The sequence below is a fragment of the Ammodytes marinus genome (genome assembly GCF_949987685.1).
Source record: "Ammodytes marinus genome assembly, chromosome: 16".
Lineage (NCBI taxonomy): Eukaryota > Metazoa > Chordata > Actinopteri > Uranoscopiformes > Ammodytidae > Ammodytes > Ammodytes marinus.
Genome location: NC_137220.1, coordinates 6,888,325 through 6,908,821, shown reverse-complemented (window position 1 = coordinate 6,908,821; position 20,497 = coordinate 6,888,325). Strand labels below are relative to the sequence as shown.

General features: G+C 39.6%; 1 protein-coding gene across 1 annotated transcript; it reads left to right on the top strand.

The window, feature by feature from the left end:
* The first annotated feature begins 1,845 nt into the window (after positions 1 to 1,845).
* Positions 1,846 to 20,230, top strand: septin12 (septin 12). Its single transcript, XM_080043897.1, has 10 exons — positions 1,846 to 1,964; positions 11,076 to 11,477; positions 12,583 to 12,711; positions 13,949 to 14,030; positions 14,578 to 14,715; positions 15,265 to 15,382; positions 15,870 to 15,965; positions 16,289 to 16,385; positions 16,633 to 16,684; positions 17,229 to 20,230. The coding sequence occupies exons 1-10, from the start codon at positions 1,928 to 1,930 to the stop codon at positions 17,386 to 17,388; spliced, it is 1,311 nt and encodes a 436-aa protein (XP_079900023.1). The 5' UTR covers positions 1,846 to 1,927; the 3' UTR covers positions 17,389 to 20,230.
* Positions 20,231 to 20,497: the final 267 nt, after the last annotated feature.

The following is a 20,497-nucleotide window of genomic DNA, read 5'->3' as shown; positions in this document are numbered from 1 at the left end:
ATGTAAATATGTGATGGTGGCATTAGTTACAGACCCACAGATAATTATCACCAACTGTTGTTGTGTTGGTGTGATGATGCTTGTTCTGCTGCCCCCACATGGCCAGAGAGGGATAATAGTATATGGAGCCAATTTTGGAGAGGCACCTATTTGGCGACGCATGGGGAAAGTGGAACTCCACCGGAAGTGGATTTCATTGGTCAGAATTGTAACCTATTTGTTTTCTTCTTTTTGTTTTACTGCCGGAGTTCACCTAGCGGTGAATAATAATACACGGTTTCCACCGGTTATGATGCTAGTACACAGTAAAATACGTCAGTTTGTTAAGGGTCCCAAGTGGCCAGGACGGTGGTAAAAAGTACATGTTGAGGTAGAAGATGAATGAAGCAACGAAGCTTGGTGTACATCTTCTGAAATCCGTCTGTTTAATTCACAATCATCACGAGTAGGTCAATCACATACAAATATCAACTCTTATAAATGAAACACAAAAAGTGCCACCACATTAAAATAAATAACTCATTTTAAAAAGTGCAAACACATCAAAACACACAACTCATTTTAAAAAGTGCAAACACATCAAAACACACAACTCATTTTAAAAAGTGCTCAAAACAATAGCTCAAACATTAGGCTAACGTTTGTGTAACTAATGTTAAGGTTGCTTGTGACCATAGTACTGCCTATCTGTCTAACAAACAATTAGGCCTATTTCTATTACAGTCCTATCTGTCTAACAAACAATTAGGCCTATTTCTATTACAGTCCTATCTGTCTAACAAACAATTAGGCCTATTTCTATTACAGTCCTATCTGTCTAACAAACAATTAGGCCTATTTCTAGTATAGTCCTATCTGTCTAACAAACAATTAGGCCTATTTCTAGTATTTCTAGCCATTCTCAATACTTTTATTTTAACAGTTGACAATTAGGCATATCTGTGTAACAAATATATAATTATCCTGACTTCCAAAAGCTGCTTGTCTTTTCCAGCCATTCTGATATGTCATTTATAGCTGTCAATCATTGAATGAAGCTGTCAAACGTACCTGCACTTATAGCTGTCAAATTTTGAAATCGTCTTCTAAACCAATGAAATCGAGAGTTCATGGTTTTCGACCAATGAAATGACGTTCGGGGAGGGACAACGCTTTTGACCAATGAACGAATGAACTGAGTTTGGGGCGTACAATTCTGACCAATGGAATTAGTTTGGGGCGTGGCCCCATCTTGCTTCCGGTGTAGTGGAGGTCCGTTTTCTCCATGCGTCTCCAAATAGGTACTCTTGCAATTTTGGGCCAAAAGTTTTGTTAATTTGATTTTGAAAAATATATGTTTTTTCCCCCTTTCATATCCGTTAATTTAACCCTTGCCCTAACTGCCAACTTGGAGGCTTCAGCGCCATCTCCCTAAACACTTATTTTTCCATAACCCATCATCAATATTTAAAATACCTTTGCAGTGTATCTTTAATTTATTTTAAATAAATAATAATACATTGTTGTAGTTTTCAAAGTTCAACATCAAAACTTAACATTCCAGTTACAGTTATTATCATACCAAACTTCTTTGAACCCAGAATTGGCTCCGTAACAGTTCTAGCATTTTACAACTTTTAATGTTGTTGAATGTAACAATATTGTCATCTAACAGTTGTCGTTGAGTCATATTGCCAGCAGCAGTTCTAACCAGGAAACAGATTTCCCCCCCATGCCAGGAAATGCATCATCCTCTGACACACACATACACACACACACACACACACACACACACACACACACATACACACACACACACACACACACACACACACACACACACACACACACACACACACACACACACACATACACACATACACATATACAGTGCCACGCCCCATTCACACACGCTCAGGCAGTCCTCTGACATCCTGCCCAGTTGGGTATGTATGTTACCGCTGACAGCCGTGTCTCCAGACCAGGTAAAGACCAGTTCACTCCTTCCTGTACGCTGCCCCTTTAAATGTCTTTTAACTGGAATGCATTCCTCTCTATCTGCGAGGTGAACTCTTCCCATGTGCTGTGTTATGCTTTTAGCTAAGGGCACTTGTTACTGTGGTGATTCAGGGTTGGCATTTCACATCTGAACATGTGAAAACTAGTTTGCATGCTTGTGTATGTTGGCAATGGCATCTTAGTACAGCGAACAGCGACATATTGAAAGAATTTTATTTACTGAGCAACAAGAAATGAAATCGGAAATAAGGGAAATGAAAGTGTATTAATTAACGGTTTGGCTAACGGATGTGTTTAAGGCGAGACATTGCAGGTGATAGGATAACAGTTTTAACTTGTAGATATCATCATCAAACTTTGCAAGTTGATTACTTGCATTAAAACTATTATTTTATTATTAAAACATCTTCAGAAATGTTTGAATGTGTATGTCAATTTGGCTATATCTAAGGTATTATGGATACATTTACATCCCTCTAAAAACCAACAATCTAAATGTTGTATAAACTTCAAATATTTATTTATTTTTATTTTAACATAATAGTGTCCAAAGTTTATACAGAACAGATTTTGTTTAGAGCTTTTTTTCTTGATTTTCATCAGCTCTGTTCGATTTGACAGTTGTGTGACAGTTAGAGAAAAAGATTTGATAGATTACTATATATCCTGGTCTATGGCAGCTGACAAAACAAAACTGAACTGAGCTGCTCAAATATCATGTTAAAACTGATTGAGTCTTGGTTAGTGTGCTGTTTACTAAAATGGAGGGAGAATATTTCATTACCCCCTGTACCCTATAATATGAATCCCTTTCAATTGCATCTTGAGATCAGTATGTGTGTGGTGTTTAGTCGTAAGAGAAAGGCTTTAGAAGGGAGCTTTTGAAGTGGAGAATATGCTGCTAATATGAGGACGTCTATGCTCACCTTTAACACCTCATTCTGGGACTTCAGATGAGATGTGGTGGATCAGTCTGAGTGGTGTGAAATAAACTGGAAATATGAGTCAGTAACTGTTATTGAAGTTGGTAGATAATAATAATAATATATTTAATTCATATAGTGCTTTTCTCGCTCTCAAAGCGCTAAATGGGGGAGTTAAGTCACTTTGACCTAAAGACCTACTTCACCAGTGGGAATATGAAGGTGTATTGAACTCTGAGATCCTATGTAGTATTAATGTGCAAACATTTTAGAAATCGGTTTATCCTAGCCTGAGGAAAGGTTAGAAAAAGTGTTTTATGTTCTCACTGTCTAACTAACCCTACATTTTACTAATGTGACATCAGGACAGCTGGGCCAAGGGAAGACTGAGGGAAGAAAAACCTAATTCATTATATTATAATAGCGATTTTATAATGATAGAACGCCGGGTCCGTATAAGTGAATTGTTCCTTTGAATAGTATCAAGCTATTTTTATTGTGGAGAGTGATGTGGAAATGTATCGTCAGTACAACTCGAATGCAGTGTAAGATATTGTTTTACAGTTCAGACATTTTGGATATCAAACCACATGCTTCTATCCAACAACAAGCTGTGTACTTGACTTGCACAACAGGTTTATGGATGTGAGTGTACTATAGTTTTGCAGCAACCGTCATGAACATCACAATTTCCCTCATATCGGTGTATCATTGTGTGTGTATGTGTGTGTGTGTGTGTGTGTGTGTGTGTGTGTGTGGATGGATGAATTTGGTAAGATATGTAAAGCGCTTTGGGGCTGAGAAAATCGGTTAACAAGCACAATATAATTCAAGTCTGTTTACCATTTACCATCACCAAATTGACACTGTGGCACCCTGTTCTATTCTCTGACACACAGCACATTTTTCGACATCTCTTGCTGCCTCTTCCTGTGTGTGCTAAGATACATTTCTACTTTTTTGACTTTTTAAACTGTGACAATCATAGTTGGATACAACAATGGATACATAGTTTTACAAGTTTTATAAAATAGAGATTTATTAATCTGTCCGAACAAGTTTAATTGTCAAAATTCCTTTCAGCTAAAGAAATGCTGTCAAGGGAAGAGTTGATGTTTTATCAATTGTTATTTTTCTTTAGTATTGAAGGCAGAGGTTCGTGACTGTAGCTGCTGCCTGTGCATGTAGATTCAATTGACCTCAACCTCATTTCACAAACCACACACCAGTAGAGTGTAAGTGCGACACAGACACTAGTCAAAACCAAATCAACTTTCTTTGCCAATAATGCAGAGAAGGTGTTTCCCCAAAAATGTTGTAACATAAGATACTTTAAGAAATGATGGTGGAAATGACAGCTTGTAGAAGGCTGAGCGCGACTTTGGGAAGTTCTGGAACCTGCTGATCAAAGTAATGTTGAAAAAGTATTCAATTGTTTTCTGAAGGAGTGGGATGTTACTGTTTGTAGACGTCTGTCACAGGATTGATATGACAGGAAGTTATTGATGTCGGTAGGTTCATAGCCTTGGCCAATTATCCTTAACATCATTCATTATCGATAAAAACCATGATTGACAAATCAGAACATACTGTGTGTGTATATATAAACAGTATATATAATATATTTTTAAACAATACATATGTATAGTGTATATGTATAGTCTATATATATATATATATATATATATATATATATATATATATATATATATATATATATATATAGTATACTGAGCGTATACTGTATAGATAGATAGATAGATAGATAGATAGATAGATAGATAGATAGATAGATAGATAGATAGATAGATAGATAGATAGATAGATAGATAGATAGATAGATAGATAGATAGATAGATAGATAGATAACAATTTTAGAGATATTTTTGTGCTTAAACCAAAACCACCAATATTGATCGGTTAACAATATAAATTTGAAAAAAAAATATTGAGAGAAAAGTGAAAATGTTTGAAGCAATAAAATGATGAGTGTCCTGAGAGAATCTCAGTTGACTAATTGCTTTGATTGGTGCGTTAGTTAGTGAGCCAGTGGCAGTGTAGTGGGTGTGGAGCCACGGCCACTAAAGTAAATGATTGTGACGGGGGAGGAGGAGGGAGGAGGAGGAGATGGGAGGCACAGTCCTTCTCTCCACTCAGGGATTAGTGAAAGCTTCTTGGGCCCATTTGCATGTCAATGGATCCCAGGGCTGCTTTTAGCCACCAACATCCCCCTACCCCTCTCTCTCTCTCTCTGCCATAGAACTCCTCACATCAGGGAGAGAGACCCACACAGAGAGGGAAAGAGAGAGAGAGAGAGAGAGATACTGAGGGAGAGTGTGCAGGACACTGCAGCCACCGAAAGACTTAGCAGTAAAGACGGGTTGTTAAAAGCAGTTCCCATATCCCAGGACTTTTCAGAGAGCATTTCACTGGCAAAGAGGGAGTCCCGCACTGGCTAGTGTGAATGAGGGAAGGTAGGATGGCTTTTTATTGTCTCTCCTCCTCCCATGTGGATATATTTTGGGGTACATAGCCTATGTGCTCTGTTCCCCCCTTGGGCTAACAATGAAAGCTGACAGCACTGGTTGCACTTTGGCGGTCAGCAGTGTGCTAGGCCTTTGGCGTGTCCGACTAACTGTTGATTTGAATGAAAGAAATCCCATTAAAGTTACAGTTGGAAATGGAAGTGCACCGTAGCTTTAAGGATTCTGGAAGTGTTATTACTTCAGGTTTGTTGACAAGGTGTTTCAGTTTTATAACACATGTTCAAACTGAGCAGGGTAAGTTTCTGTATGAATACCAAGAAATATTTCATTAGGTGCTCCACTCACTTGTCCCTATTCCACTCTTTGTCACATGTTCTATATGTCCATGTGTATTATTTTCTTGATAAGACAAGTCTTCATGTGGGTGGTCTATGAAACATCAGACGAACTTTGAAAAATGACCATCACATTTCCCTTAAGACAAAAGTGGATTGTTTTTGTCTGACAAATCCAAAGATATTCAGCATAAAGATAAGGAAAAAGCAGCAACTCCTTACACACAAAGAAATTGTCAACCAACCATCCGATATTTGGCATTTTAGCTTTAAATTGTACTTGTATAATAGATTTTCTTTAATAATTGCTGATTTAATCATTTGAGTAAAGGTCCTTAGAACAGTTCTAAACGGTCATCTGTGGTTTAATTTTCAGTTGCGCTGAGTGTTTGATATCTCATAAAGCTGAGTTTGAATGTATATCATAAACACTATATACGTAGTGAATAGTGATTGAGTGAATAAGGAATGATTTCGAACACAGCTACTGTCTTTACAGATCTCAGCAATTAATATGGTACAATGGTACAATGAGTTCAATATCATGATATCTGAAAGACAGTAGGGCCAGAACGATACAAATACAAAATATAAGCATTATGAACTTACAACTCCCTGCTATATCTCACTGAAAGGTTGCTTGTTAGGTGATGGTCAGCTGTCCGGAACCAAGACAGCAGCAGCACTTAGAACATAAAACATGAGGTTACAAAAAGTACACCACAAACTTATATTAAAGGGTCTCCGATGAACTTTTAGTTTGTTTTCATTCTTGCATCCCCTTTGGACAAAAGCGGTAGTGTTTTTACCATGCCAGATGTTGTTCCTGGGTAAGGGTACCCATGACAAAGGCATTAAGAAAAACAATATAAATCAAGCATTCTTTGCACTAATGTTCGTGTTTGCTGTTACATGTCGTTTTCAGAGGAAAAAATTAGACTGTTTCAGAAATATTTCAAAGTTCCTCGCAAATTTATTTAAATGGATAAAAGATGACGCAAATATAAACTTAAATCAAAAACCCAGTGGTTGTTCAACAAATCTGCATCCTTAATTGTAAAGTAAACACATAACCAGACATAAAGAACAACAATAGGCCTGCAGTTTATACAGACTCATAGTCACAGTCAGACCACCAGAAAGAGGATGTACAATGATAAAGTTAGACACACAATTTATATTTAGTTGTGCCTGCTTGCCATCTGATATTATTATAGAAGCTAACATTGGCGTTATTTGTAGGCTGTTGTCAAGGAAACTTGGTCATCCTTGTGCAGCACTCTATTGCGCCCCGACAACTGTAAAAAGCTGTGTGTGTGTGTGTGTGTGTGTGTGTGCCCTGCTTAAGAGGAACTCTGTTGTCAGAAGGCAAAACCTCAGAAATACAGCTGTGCAGCAGAGAGCTATAGCTTGGTTGGAGACAGCTTGAGTTTGACCATTTGACCTTTGACCTTCCATGCTTGATAGTTCAGCGCTGGTTCACTGCCAAATGAATCACTACACGCTTCTGCCAGGCAGCTCAGTACAACACTCGGGGTGTAATGACATTAAATGTGTCTATTTCAGACTTGGATCTCAACACTGTATAATCTCTTTAGGCTCTTATTAAACACTCTACTCCACACATACTGTTGTTAATTATGACTGATGAAGTCAGTTCAGGACCAGACAAGAGTCAGGTCATGCTGGGTCATCCCTATGTTCCCACAGCCAGTTGGTCCCACAGCCATATGTTTCTGAAAATGGTGGTTAGGTTCAGGCATCACAGCTGGGTGGTTAGGGTTAGGGGACAGGGAGAGGTTAGAATAGGAGTGACACACGCACTCATACACAGACAGACAATCAATCAGACAGACATACAGACAGCCCGCTTATTTCCGGACCCTACCCAACTTTTGGCAAAAAAGCCAAAATAAGCGGACCGAACCGCTCCGACCCGCTCTTCTCGATGGAAATGAGGCAATAGAAACGCTCCCAGTCTTGCTGAATAGGTGTGAAAAGCCCTGAGGGGGATTGAGTTTGTGTTGTCAGTGTTGGTTCACACCTACAAGTTGTCATGGTCTGTCATCGATGAAGCTTGAGTGAGTAATGGTGGAGAGAGTCTGGTTCAAACTAGCCTCAGTCTGCTGAAAACAAAGATGTGTTGTGTGTGATCGGGGAAATAAAGTGTCACCGATTTTTTTAAGATTGTATTGATTTGATCTGGTTTAGTGTTGTGAAATCTCTGTGTTAGAAAAAATGAAAGAGCAGACTAAATATTACTGAAGCTATCATGATAGTATTATGTAATGACCCAACCCACCAGCAGCACCTTTGTATAATGCTACTGCTGCAGTTTCTCAAACTTGATGTGGCATTGATATCCCACCTTCTTGTAGCCTATCCCCTCTCTCTCTCTCTCTCTCTCTCTCTCTCTCTATCTCTCTGTCTCTCTCTCTCATGCTATAGTGATAATCTTTGGTCTTCTCCTCTCCCCCTGTGTTACACCATTCTTTTTTTATGCATTTTTTTTTCAATTTTAACATAGCGTGCCAAATGTTTACTCTTAATTGCCCTGTAATAGTCTTAACCATCGACCAAACACATTTTCACATTAGAAACTAACTGAACCGTGATTCAGTTTTAGGCCTTTCACACCGCCGCAAAATCGGCGCTAGTTCTGGGCTTGTTCGGAGTTAGAGCCAGTGTTTTGGTTTCACACCGCCAGAGAGCCTGCTCCGGGCCGTAAAAACCGGGGGAACTCATACCCCAGGATTGAGCAGGGTTTGATAAGAACTGCTTGCGCGAACGGTTGGGGGAGGGATTATCCTGACCAACCAGAGCAACTCAAACCTCATGCCCGCCATATTTAAAAACACCGCTACTACGAGACGTAAACATAACATAATTACCGAACGTAGCGATCAAATTGACCGGCGAGAATACGCTGTATGGGTCCTGTTTGCTTAAGAAAGCAAAGCGAGAGCCAACAAGTGTAAAAATAAGACGTATTCGCCGCTGTTGTTGTGCTTAAAGCTAGCGGTAGCTTTAGCGTGAGCCACAAGAGCAGCGGCGTCGGGTGACGTACACACACGTTTACAGTGACGTCATGACGTTGCTCTCTTGACGGCTCCATGGCTGTCTCCGGTCGATGTGAAACCAACCGGTTCATAACTGCGATAAGGCTGTAACCAGTTTTGAACTGACCCCAACACCAGCCTGGAACTGACTCTTGGTTCATTTTGGTGTGAAAGGCCTATCTGAGAGGGGTCGACACCACCTCACCATTTGGTCTGGGCCATGGTGTTCCCTGGAAGGTTTCAAACTGTTGCTATAGCAGCAGGTCTCATTGATTTATAATATCCACCTTATTTTGGAACGTAACCAAAACCGAAATTGACAATTGAAACCTTTGGGAAAGCTTCTTGTAGCCTTCCCCTAAACCATGACAATGAACAATATTTGTTTTTCAGATCTTTTGGGAGCTGTTTTGATGATCCCATTCTGTCTCACTTCATCAGAGAGTCAAAGAGAAGTGCAACTTGCATTTAGGCACCTAAAATATATTTTCTCATGATTAAACAGACATTTCTATGAGGTTCAAGGCTAAACAACATAATCCAACCAACTTTGTGTTTAAAGTCATCAGTTTTACATGCTGTTACAGGCATTAAAATCAACAAAACCACAAGGGTTCCTATATTTTTGCACAGCCAGTTTTTCACATTTTATTTTATTTCATACAACCAAATACTGCTTTTCAAAAAATCTTTGTTTGGAAAACTTCCCAGTACTTAGCTGTTCCTGGTAAATTAAAGACATACCACTTTTATATTTTTTTTGTGAAAGCAGAGTCAATTATAATGCCGGCTGAGAGGGGTTCCCAAACTTTTTCATATGATTGTATATTATATTAAGATGTATTTCCATATGTGTCTTATTACATTTTTAGGATTAAAACACTTCCTGCTTCAGTAAATCATAGTTCATGAGGGTGTAAAATAGTGGTGCTTCTCTCCACCCAGACTTATGAGGATGTTCTGTTCCAACGGTTTTACTCTTGGTTATTTATAGCTGATCAAATTATGTGGGCTCACACCAACCAACTCTCTCTCTCTCTCTCTCTCTCTCTCTCTCTCTCTCTCTCTCTCTCTCTCTCTCTCTCTCTCTCTCTCTCTCTCTCTCTCTCTCTCTCTCTCTCTGTGAGTTGTGTGAGAGTAAGGCTTAGTAAAATACTACAGCTTATTGAGTCATGCAGAAACATACACACACAGTCATGCTAGCTTCAGACGACTGTGTCATTGTATTTTTGTTATTTATTTCTAAATTGACAAGACACACACACACATGTACAAACGAGCACACACACACACACACACACACACACACACAGTGTGAAGATCTCAGGAAGGGGGATTGTTAGTGGCTCTGCCAGTCAATCCTCTTACAGCACAGGGCAGACTACTCACACACACCCTCAGACAGATAAGAGAAGGGATAGACTTCTGTTACAAATAGCCGGCCAAGTCCAGAAAAGTGTGTGTTTGTTTATGTGTGGGAACATGCATGTGTTAGTCTTGGAAACAACTTATTGTTCTTTGTCACTTGTGGATGAGCATGTGAATTTGATTTTTTAAATCTTAATTATGATATTATAATTATAAATTTTTTCGCATCCTTGCAAATAACATACATGAACAACATACTAAAACTCTCTGTATGGAAGTCATTGTTCTACTGAACTACAAATACACGTTGCCGACACATGTGTCAATGTGTTCATGGATCTTTTACCATCTCTTGAGATGAGAAAATGGATATAAGTGTCTTCACTGTCTTGTCTTTGTGTTAAGTACTGATCTGGTGTCAGGATTAGCCTACTACTATAACAAGCATAGAGGAAGCCAGCTAGCATTACTCTTTCAAATGTAAATGTTCAAAAAGACACATAACTTTTATCTAAATCAGTGAATATGTTCTCACGATCTGCTACCTGTGCGTGCTGTTTGTGTGCTGAAAACAAAAAAATCCAGTGTTAATACAAAGCCTTGGCTCTGTAAACAAGGAGTGGGTAAACAAAGGTGGCCCACAATAGCTAGCAACATGCCCGTTTACAGAGCCTAGGCTGTGTATTAACATCAGATATTTTTTTCACAAACAGTAAGGACAGGTAGCAGATAGTGAGGAGATGCTCAATGATTTTTGACAAATACAATTTTTGACAATAATCAATCTCCAAAATGGCGAACTCCACCTTTTAGATACAAGCATGAACCTCAGAAAAAAATCCAAGACAGTGGTAACTAACTGTGCCCTCAATCCTCCCTGGTCTTAATGACTTTTGTTCCCAACAGAAAGCGCTGGAAAGCAGGAGACGGAGCCGCTGGCTACGATGGAGGAGAGCCCGGACCCGGAGCGAGGCATCATGGGAAAAGAGCAACAAGATGAGGCCAAGAGCCAGGGACCAGCAGCCAGCGTGAATACCCACAATGCATTGCCAAGCACAGACACACAGGACAACCATGTAGGGCTTCACACAGAGACAGAGGAGAGGGAGAAGGGAATGGAGGAGCGAGAGCTGCAGAAAGAGCTGGAGGCAGAGGTTAAAGTGGAGCGGTGCCAGACTGTACCGGGCCTGAACATGAGCCACATCCACGGCTCAGACCTGTTTGGATACGTGGGCATCGAGGCCGTGCTGGACCAGATGAGACACAAGACCATGAAGGCCGGCTTCGAATTCAACATCATGGTGGTCGGTGAGTCTCACACACACACATGGACTGAAATACAGACGTGTGAGAAATGATTATTAAAGGGCAGGTATTGTGCTCATGTTCTGTTTCAAAATTGTAATTTAGGGTTTTTACTAGAAACTGTTTTCATGGTGTATTGTCCCAATAAACCTTAATTTTTCTCACAGTGCGATTGCTGAATCTCCTATTTTCAGCCTCTGACTGAAATGCTCCGTTTTAGAGCTTGTCTCTTTAAGCCCCGCCTTCCAAAAAAGTCCAGTCTGCTCTGATTGGCCCTGAATCTAACGGCCAGTTAGATTTAGGGGTATCTCGGGGTGTCCTTATCACAGGTGGATTTAGTGCTAAATTAGGATGGTAATGAGGTGGCGTGGCTTTTCTTATGACATCATAAAGTGCACAGGTTATCAGAAAAATGGGGAGGTGGTGAAAAAGAGAGAGGGTTGTTTTTCCTCATACTTTAGGACTCTCCAGAAACATGACATTTGGCCCAATAGCTGGAAATGGAGTGCAAAACCTTCTCAAACAATACGAGACTCCCTGGCCACATGGTGGCGCTATGATTAACAGAAGGAAAGTAAAGTTTTCTGAACTAAACTGGGGAAAGCAGTAACCCCTTTTGACTTGAACTTTACCACGCAGTGTGAGATTGAAGTACTGTGGTCTCTTCCTCATTGATTATTGAACTTTGCTTTTGGTATTAGAAGAGGAAGTATGATTCTGTGAGGAGGAAGTGGTTTGAGTTGAGTCTGTTTGCTCTTTCCTGCCTTAAACTCAAGCAATGTGCCTCTACCCCCCCCACCACCACCCCTCCCCCTCTCACCCTCCTGCTTTGTGATTGAAAACAGGAAATTTCACCTTGATAATAATCTATAGATGGATTAAGATAGATAAATAGTTTAACCTGGCACAAACAACTTCCCCGTTTCTGTGAAGAATGTATTGTGTATATGGTCATGATTGTAAGAACAGCAATTGAGTTTTGTTCTTTGTGTGTGTGTGTGTGTGTGTGTGTGTGTGTGTGTGTGTGTGTGTGTGTGTGTGTGTGTGTGTGTGTGTGTGTGTGTGTGTGTGTGTGTGTGTGTGTGTGTGTGTGTGTGTGTGTCTGCAGGTCAGAGTGGTCTGGGGAAGTCCACACTCGTCAACACTCTGTTCAAGTCCAAAGTCAGTCGGAAGTCCTGCACGCCCAACTACGAAGAGAAGACCTCCAAGACAGTTAAAATGCATTCAGTCAGCCATTGTGAGTACTCACGCAAACACACACACACACATGCACACGTGCAAAATATACACATTGTCAATAAACCTATTCTGTATTATTTCTGAGAACAGATATGCTACACCTTTCACAACATAAAAGGGTAGGATTCCTGTTCATGAGACAAGAAGTGAAAGGAAAGCTGATGTGAAAGTAGGATATGAGAAACACACACACGTGCATTTTTGTACTTGTAGAAGAGAATGTGTGTGTATGTGTGCGTGTGTCTGTCGGTAACATCCATAAACAACTGCTTGAAGTTGAGCACTCTGAAACATAAAAAACTTAAGAAAACTGCCCAAAAGTCATTCAGACTCTACCGTGGCCCAGACAACATTTTAAAGGAATATCCAAAATCAATTAAAATGCTTGCTTTGGACAAATGTTCTGAATGGACAGATATACTGTTTGTGAAATCTTTTGAGAGCTTTGTTTGTAAAAGCACAGTGGTGTGGAGAGGATATAAGGAAGTGAGGCCCACGTCCACTCCACATGACAGTTACTGTAAGAATGAAAGTGGATCTGTGAACTGCGTGGCCTTTAAATCTGGTAGAACTTGGGAAGTGAAAAGCTGTTCACTGTGACCCTTCTACAATTGTAAAGCACATTAGAAACCTGATGTAATTTGAGGTTCCTAGGTGTTAGTTCACTTAGAGTGCAGGGGTAGCCATAGTACAGCGCCCCTGGAGCAGTTTTGGGGTTAAGTGTCTTGCTCAAGGACACAATGGTAGAGATGGTGTGCACCGTAGATGTAATACCAGCCACCACTAGTATAACAAATAACACCCTCCTGTCCGGTGCCGGGGATCCAACCAGCGACCTCATGGTTACTGGTCGGCCCTTCTTTCATCTAGGCCATCCTACCACCACTGGTTGCACATTTGCTGCACTGTATCTTTGCATCAAGCTGCTGACTGATGTAACCCTCTCTCCCTTCTCTCTCCCCTCTCTCTGTCCCTCTCTGTCCCTCTCTGTCTCTCTCTGTCCCTCTCTGTCTCTCTCTGTCCCTCTCTGTCCCTCTCTGTCTCTCTCTGTCCCTCTCTGTCTCTCTCTGTCTCTCTCTGTCCCTCTCTGTCTCTCTCTGTCCCTCTCTGTCTCTCTCTGTCCCTCTCTGTCTCTCTCTGTCTCTCTCTGTCTCTCTCTGTCTCTCTCTGTCTCTCTCTGTCTCTCTCTGTCTCTCTCTGTCTCTCTCTGTCTCTCTCTGTCTCTCTCTGTCTAGTGATTGAGGAGAAGGGCGTGAAGATGAAGCTCACAGTGATTGACACTCCAGGGTTTGGAGACCAAATCAACAACGACAACTGGTGAGTCACCCAACGACACTGAACTTTGTACAGCTGGCAACGACAGTATTTGTTGATGTTGAATAATTGACTTCTGATATTGTAATCTAATCTAGCTTTACTAGAAGAAACACAAACATTAAAACCCATTGCTGGTTATACTGCACCAAATAATATTAATACGTATTAAAAAAAAATGTATGTGCAAAATGTTCTCTGAGGGTTTCATTGATGTAATATTGGTTAGTTTTTGAGTATGAAGCATGAGCACCGATATAGCCTGGTCCCACACCTGCTGCTGCCACCAACAAGAATGGCTTCCACTGCAATTTCAGATATTACCCATAAAAAAAGTAAACAATAAATAAAGTGTTTTAAAGGTGCTCCTTGGAACTTTCAGTTTGTGTTCATTCTTGCACCCACTCTGGACAAAAGTGATAGTGTTTTTACTACGCCAGCTGTTCCTTGTAGCACCTTTAACAATAAGAGTCATATAAAATATTGCACACTCAAAGGAAATAGTCCAGAATAGTCACAAAAGTCTTGTTTGTTGCTGCTCTTTCTCCAGCTGGGAGCCCATAGTGAAGTATGTCAACGAGCAGTATGAGAAATACCTGAGAGAAGAGCTGAACGTCAACCGGAAGAGGAGGATACCTGACAGCAGAGTGCACTGCTGTATATACTTCCTGCCTGCCACCGGCCACAGGTCAGTACTCACTCACTCATCACACCTCTGCATTAATACATCAACACAACACAATATCCTCCTTGCCCACATAGTATAGTCTCATGTTGAATCATGGAAATATTACAGCAGCTTACACTGGACTGGCCCTCAACTTTCTCCTATCTTTCTCTCATTTCTGTTTTAGTTTAGTTAAGTTGTTTAAGATAGCATGTTAGCTTATGTCTGTCTTAAACGGTAATCTTAAAATCAACATAATTTAAAACACATGTAATATTTAGTGTCCTACACCATTTATTGTGTTGTGTTTGTGAAAAAAAAATGTCATCACTTTCTAAAACCAAAAAACTTGATAATGAGATTCCATGCCACCATTGCTCCATAATGCATGCAAATGTAAATTGACTGTAACTGTGGGATAAACATGTGGCGGAGTGTCTGATAGATGGACTGATGAACCAGCTAAAAAGACATACTGCAGTAGTTGTTTCTCCGTGGTTTCATCTTTCATGAAGGTATGCGTCTTACAAGTCATGTCTAAGCATTGTCCAAACTGTCTTTGTCTCCTAGGTTACGGCCCATAGACCTTGAGTTCATGAAGCGGTTGGGGAAGATCGTGAGCATCGTGCCCGTCATCGCCAAAGCCGACACACTCACCATCGAGGAGAGACAGGAGTTCAAAGAGAGGGTGATGGAACACACATAGACACACATATTCACAATTACAAGTTATTTCCTTTAATTAATTACCCTTTTCCTTCGTATTACACTTAAAGGTGGGGTCAGCCATTCCGGAGAATCTTTGTTGACTTATCACTTCTTGTCAAAATCAGTGAATATCTCCTCCCAATCTGCTACAAAGCAAATTGGGCCCCACTCACTTTGTTTACATTATCTTACCAGTTTATAGAACCTAGACTGTTTGTTTATTAACACTTTTTTTTCAGTGTGGAAAGGTAGCAGCAGGAGATATACACTGATTTTGACAGAAAGTGATTTGGACAACAAACATTCTCAAGAATCTATAATACAATCTGGGTTCATATTTGAGTGCATTTATTTGAACTACACCACTTCACACCAAGCATATTTCTGACCCTTTCTAATATATATGGTTTACAGTATGTTTATATGTTTATTTTTTAACCGTGTCTTAATCTCTGACCTGTTGACAGATAAGGCAAGACCTGGCAGCCAATGGGATCTGTGTTTACCCCCAAAAGGAGTTTGACGAAGATCCAGACGAACAGATCTTGAACGACAGAATCAGGGTAACGTCTCATTCCTGTTATTTAGTTTGATTTTTTTTTTCATCTTTCTTCATCCTGTCATGCAGGACAACTTACAAAATGTGTCAAATGGAAGTCAGATACAGGAATGGCACAACAATAAAAGACAACGACATAAAGGGTTACTGTTTAAATGTAAATGTAATTGTGGCCCCCTTATTTGTTTCTTTGCTTGAGCCCCTGCCCCCCGAAATGTCTGTGCATGGCCCTGTGGTTGGGTGTCCTGATACTGTAGACATTCATATAACAAATGAATCCTTCTTTATACATGGCTGACTGAAGTGTTTCTCCTATTGTGTGTGCAGGAGAGCATTCCCTTCGCTGTGGTGGGAACAGACAAGGAGCACCAGGTCAATGGAAACAAGGTGCTGGGCCGTAAGACCAAGTGGGGAATCATTGAAGGTAAGGCATGTGTTCAACCTCACTCATACCTGCTATTTACATATATTTCTTACAGTTGCCACTACTCTATAGAGATATGTGATCTCGTTGTTTGACTAAGTTGCTGAGTAAGGACTGGCAGCTGTTCCAATTCAGTCTGGACCTACTTCTATTACACAGAAGGGATAGTTTTCTGATCTGGAGTGAATACTCTATGTTCATGTATTCGACTATTTATTGTGAACATGTCATTTTTCTCTTTTTATAGTTGAAAATGTGGAGCACTGTGAGTTTGCCAACCTGAGGGATCTACTCATCAGGTGAGTTTGACTTTGCTGCTACACCTGGTTCCACAGTAGAACAGATGAGATGTTATATATGTGTGAAGACACATTAGAGATGTTAAAGGGACCGCTACGTATCAGGTTATAATGACATATGTATAACACTGTAACGTATATGTATAACACTGTAACGTGTAAGTGTTGACTTGCTGAAAGTGTGCCATCAACAAAGTATCAACAGCAAAGGTCTGCAGGAGATTCAGTTCCATTTGTTGTAATGTTCTCACTGCTTAGCCAGGGAGATTTATGAATTTCAATCTGACTCGTCACTGTCTATTTTTTTCTTCATAATTCAGTGCTAGTACCAATGAAAAGTATTAAAAAGAGTTAGTGAATTAAGGGCGCTTGTGGTGTCGTGGTTAGAGCCACTCAGTCCTCTTCACAGCAGACCAACAGGTTCCAATCCGGCCGTAGTCGTTCTCTGCATGTCATTCCCCTCTCTGAGCCATTTCACCTCTGTTTTTACTTTTTTTAAATGATATCAAGTTGTGAATCTATCTGTTTTTCTTTTGTTGCAAAGGTCTCACCTTCAGGACCTGAAAGACGTGACACACAACATCCACTACGAGGCGTACCGCGTCCACCGGCTCAACCAGAGCAACATGAACTTCACTGAGCTGGGACTGAACACCTGGCTCAACGGGACTGAAGACATATGTGAATCAGAAAGCCACCTCTGATCTCTGTCCAATCGGCCTTCTGCTTCTGCTGCCTGCTGAGGCCCCTTATCCAATCACAATGAGAGATACAGGAGGGGAGAGAAAAATAGATTTTTTTTTCACACGTTAAAAAAAAAATTTGATGGAGAAATTATTTTATTTTTTAAATTGTTTTTCCTTTTTTTTATATAATGGGACAAACTGGTGGATTGTTTTATATGAAAAAAAAACTCTATTTGAGCTTTTACATTAAACACATAATACATGCATCAAATATAGTTATATTTTTTGAATGTGAACCCATATATATATTTGGATATTTTCTGGAACAATGGTGACGCATACAGACTAGAGCAGACAAGAGCAGTAAACAACAACATAGTGCAAATGACAAGAAGCATAGACCTTAGTATTCCCAATGGTATCTCTTACCATATTGATATCTGCTTTATAAAGGGTACGCTTTATGGCCAAATGTATTGTGGAAAGTCCAATGTTCAACTATTCCTTATATATTATGGCTGGAATTTTCGGGTGTCCACAAACATTTGGCACTCTAGTGTATCGTTCTTGTTAAGGTCCATTGTTTTTTAGATGTGATCCTAACAACACCTAGCAGTAACCAAAATATCTACAGCTTTTCAAATTAGTTCATTAACCCATCCTCAAAAAAACCTTTATTATGAAAAATGTGAAAGATCTGCTGCTGTGCCAATGCTGCCCTGTTCATTTTCAGGCTATATACAGTATCTGTTCCTACAAATCAGCCGAGATGCTGTGGAGAGGTGGATGATGTGCAACTTGCTTCCTATGTAAAAAAAAAAGAATGGCTGCCTTTTTAATTCTGACCAGAGTTAATGGATATAATACTAACTGTAGGCGAATATAAACTGATTAGATTGTAGCATTTTAGAGCACATGCTACCCTGCTGAGTTTCGACATTACCCCTTTTTTACATTCAGATCTTTATGTCCATTAATGTATATTAATTAATATTAATGGCACACAGACATGTTTAGGATACCTACATGCTAACAGTTCAATTCAAGTGCCAAAAAAAAGAGAACAAAATGCCCAGATGTGTTCATTCTCTATCTATGGAAGAGTAACTACACCCTAACATTTTAGGATAAAACTAGTCGTTATGTCATCGATTATCCCATAATGCACTAGTAAAAGTATTTCACTCAAAATCTTGCTCAGTACTCCCATTATATGCGTTGATTTGGAGATGTTTGTGTTCACAATGAAATATACTAGGCTATATGCTCGGTATGATAGCTGACTGCTGAAGATTACATAAATTTCACTGAGCCAGATGTTCAGGTTTTGAATATAGGATAGTTGGAATATTAACCTGCAGTTTTTGTAATTAGTGTTTTTTTTTCTATTTATTATTTTTCAGTTTTTAGTGGCTTTTATATTGTCAGAACTTCCTTTCTTTCTTTTCTTCTTTTGTATACATAACACAATAAAAAAGATTAGAATTCATAGAATTCTGTTTATATTTCCATTTCATTGTAATCCAATCTTGACATAAAAAACATAAATGGAGGAATGGGCCAAAGAAATGATTAAAATAGTGCATTTTCAGATTTTTCCACATTAATGCAAACATGTTATTGTGTGTCACAATAATGCATCGCATGAGCCCACCAGCCAATGGTCAATAATATATGAAAAAATATTTATACCGTTGGGTCTGAGGTTTTGGTCTGAAATTGGACCCGGTAGACGGGGGTATTTTTTAGAGTGTAAAAAGACACTTGAAAATGTACCGCATTAAAGTCAGATATTCCCAGAGAAAAAGAAAATTCAAACTTTTTTTAAAAATTTTAATTTTTTTACTTATGGAACACATCCGTTTGTTTGTAAAAAGATTTGATTTTAACATTGGATTACTGGAAGTACCTGATACGTAAAGTTATCACTTGGTGTGGGTTTTTTCTTCTGCATAGACTCAGTTTATGACAAAGTCCGGACACTTACTGTATGATAATTATGGAGCAAGCCGAACCAGAAAATAATGCACCAGGAGAAAGATGAGTTAACAGATCGCTACCCGGCTGGACTACAGGGGGCGCTGTGGTCTAAAGCTTTGTTACCTGGTCAGACTTAATGAATAAACATGGGGAATTTGGGCCACACTGCTATATACCGATGTGTTGCTGTTCTAAACTGACCCTGCTATTAAGAGTGGTAGAAGTGGCAACTCTCGTGGCAAGATTTCTACTGTATGAATTGAATGTGACACGGAATGATAAAAAACGATTGTTAATGTAAAGATGGCAAAGCAAAGTTCTGACGTGTTGGACCTATGAAGATTAAAATATGTTTGATTTAGAGAAAATGTTACCAGCATAAACAGTGGAAACATGCAGGGGACTCTCACTTAAAAGGTGCTCCAAGGAACTTTCAGTTTGTGTTCGTTCTTGCCCCCCCCACCCCCATTTGGACAAAAGCGGTAGTGTTTTACTGTTGTTCTTGGGTGAGCGTATCCCATGACAAAGGCATTAAGAAAAACTGTATAAAAATAGCATTCTTTGCACTGATGGTCTCCTTTGCTGATTAAATCAAAATAAATTGTCCTTTTTTTTTTGTAAAGGCTCAACTACCTTGTCCATCCATATCCATAGTGGGACCCTCCACAATCATATTTCTCTTGGATTCTAACCATACAGCATTTCATGTGTTGCTGTCATCTCCTCTCTCAGCTCTGCTCCATTTCCTAAAAAACTCCAACCCTTGTGTCTTATACTCGGCATGTACTAATAGTTCTTTTATGATTACTGTCTGTTGTTTTTATTGTATTAATCGGACACATGTTAACACTGTTGATTTCAAAATAAATGTTTGTTACCTTCTCAACGCAGTGTGAAGTTATTGAAATAAACCTACTCAGTGAGTCCAGTCACCTTGTTTCTGAGTATTCCCTGTATTCCAAATTGCATACTCTTGTTTTTTTCTGTTCTACATACTACAGCTGACCATACAAATAATCTAGTTTGCATGCAGTAGTCATACAATTGGGACATACTTTTACTTATTTATTTCATATCATAACATTGCCCCTTGGTTTTGCCTCCTGCTTTTATATCCGTCGCATCCCCAGGTTGTTTTCATACGAAG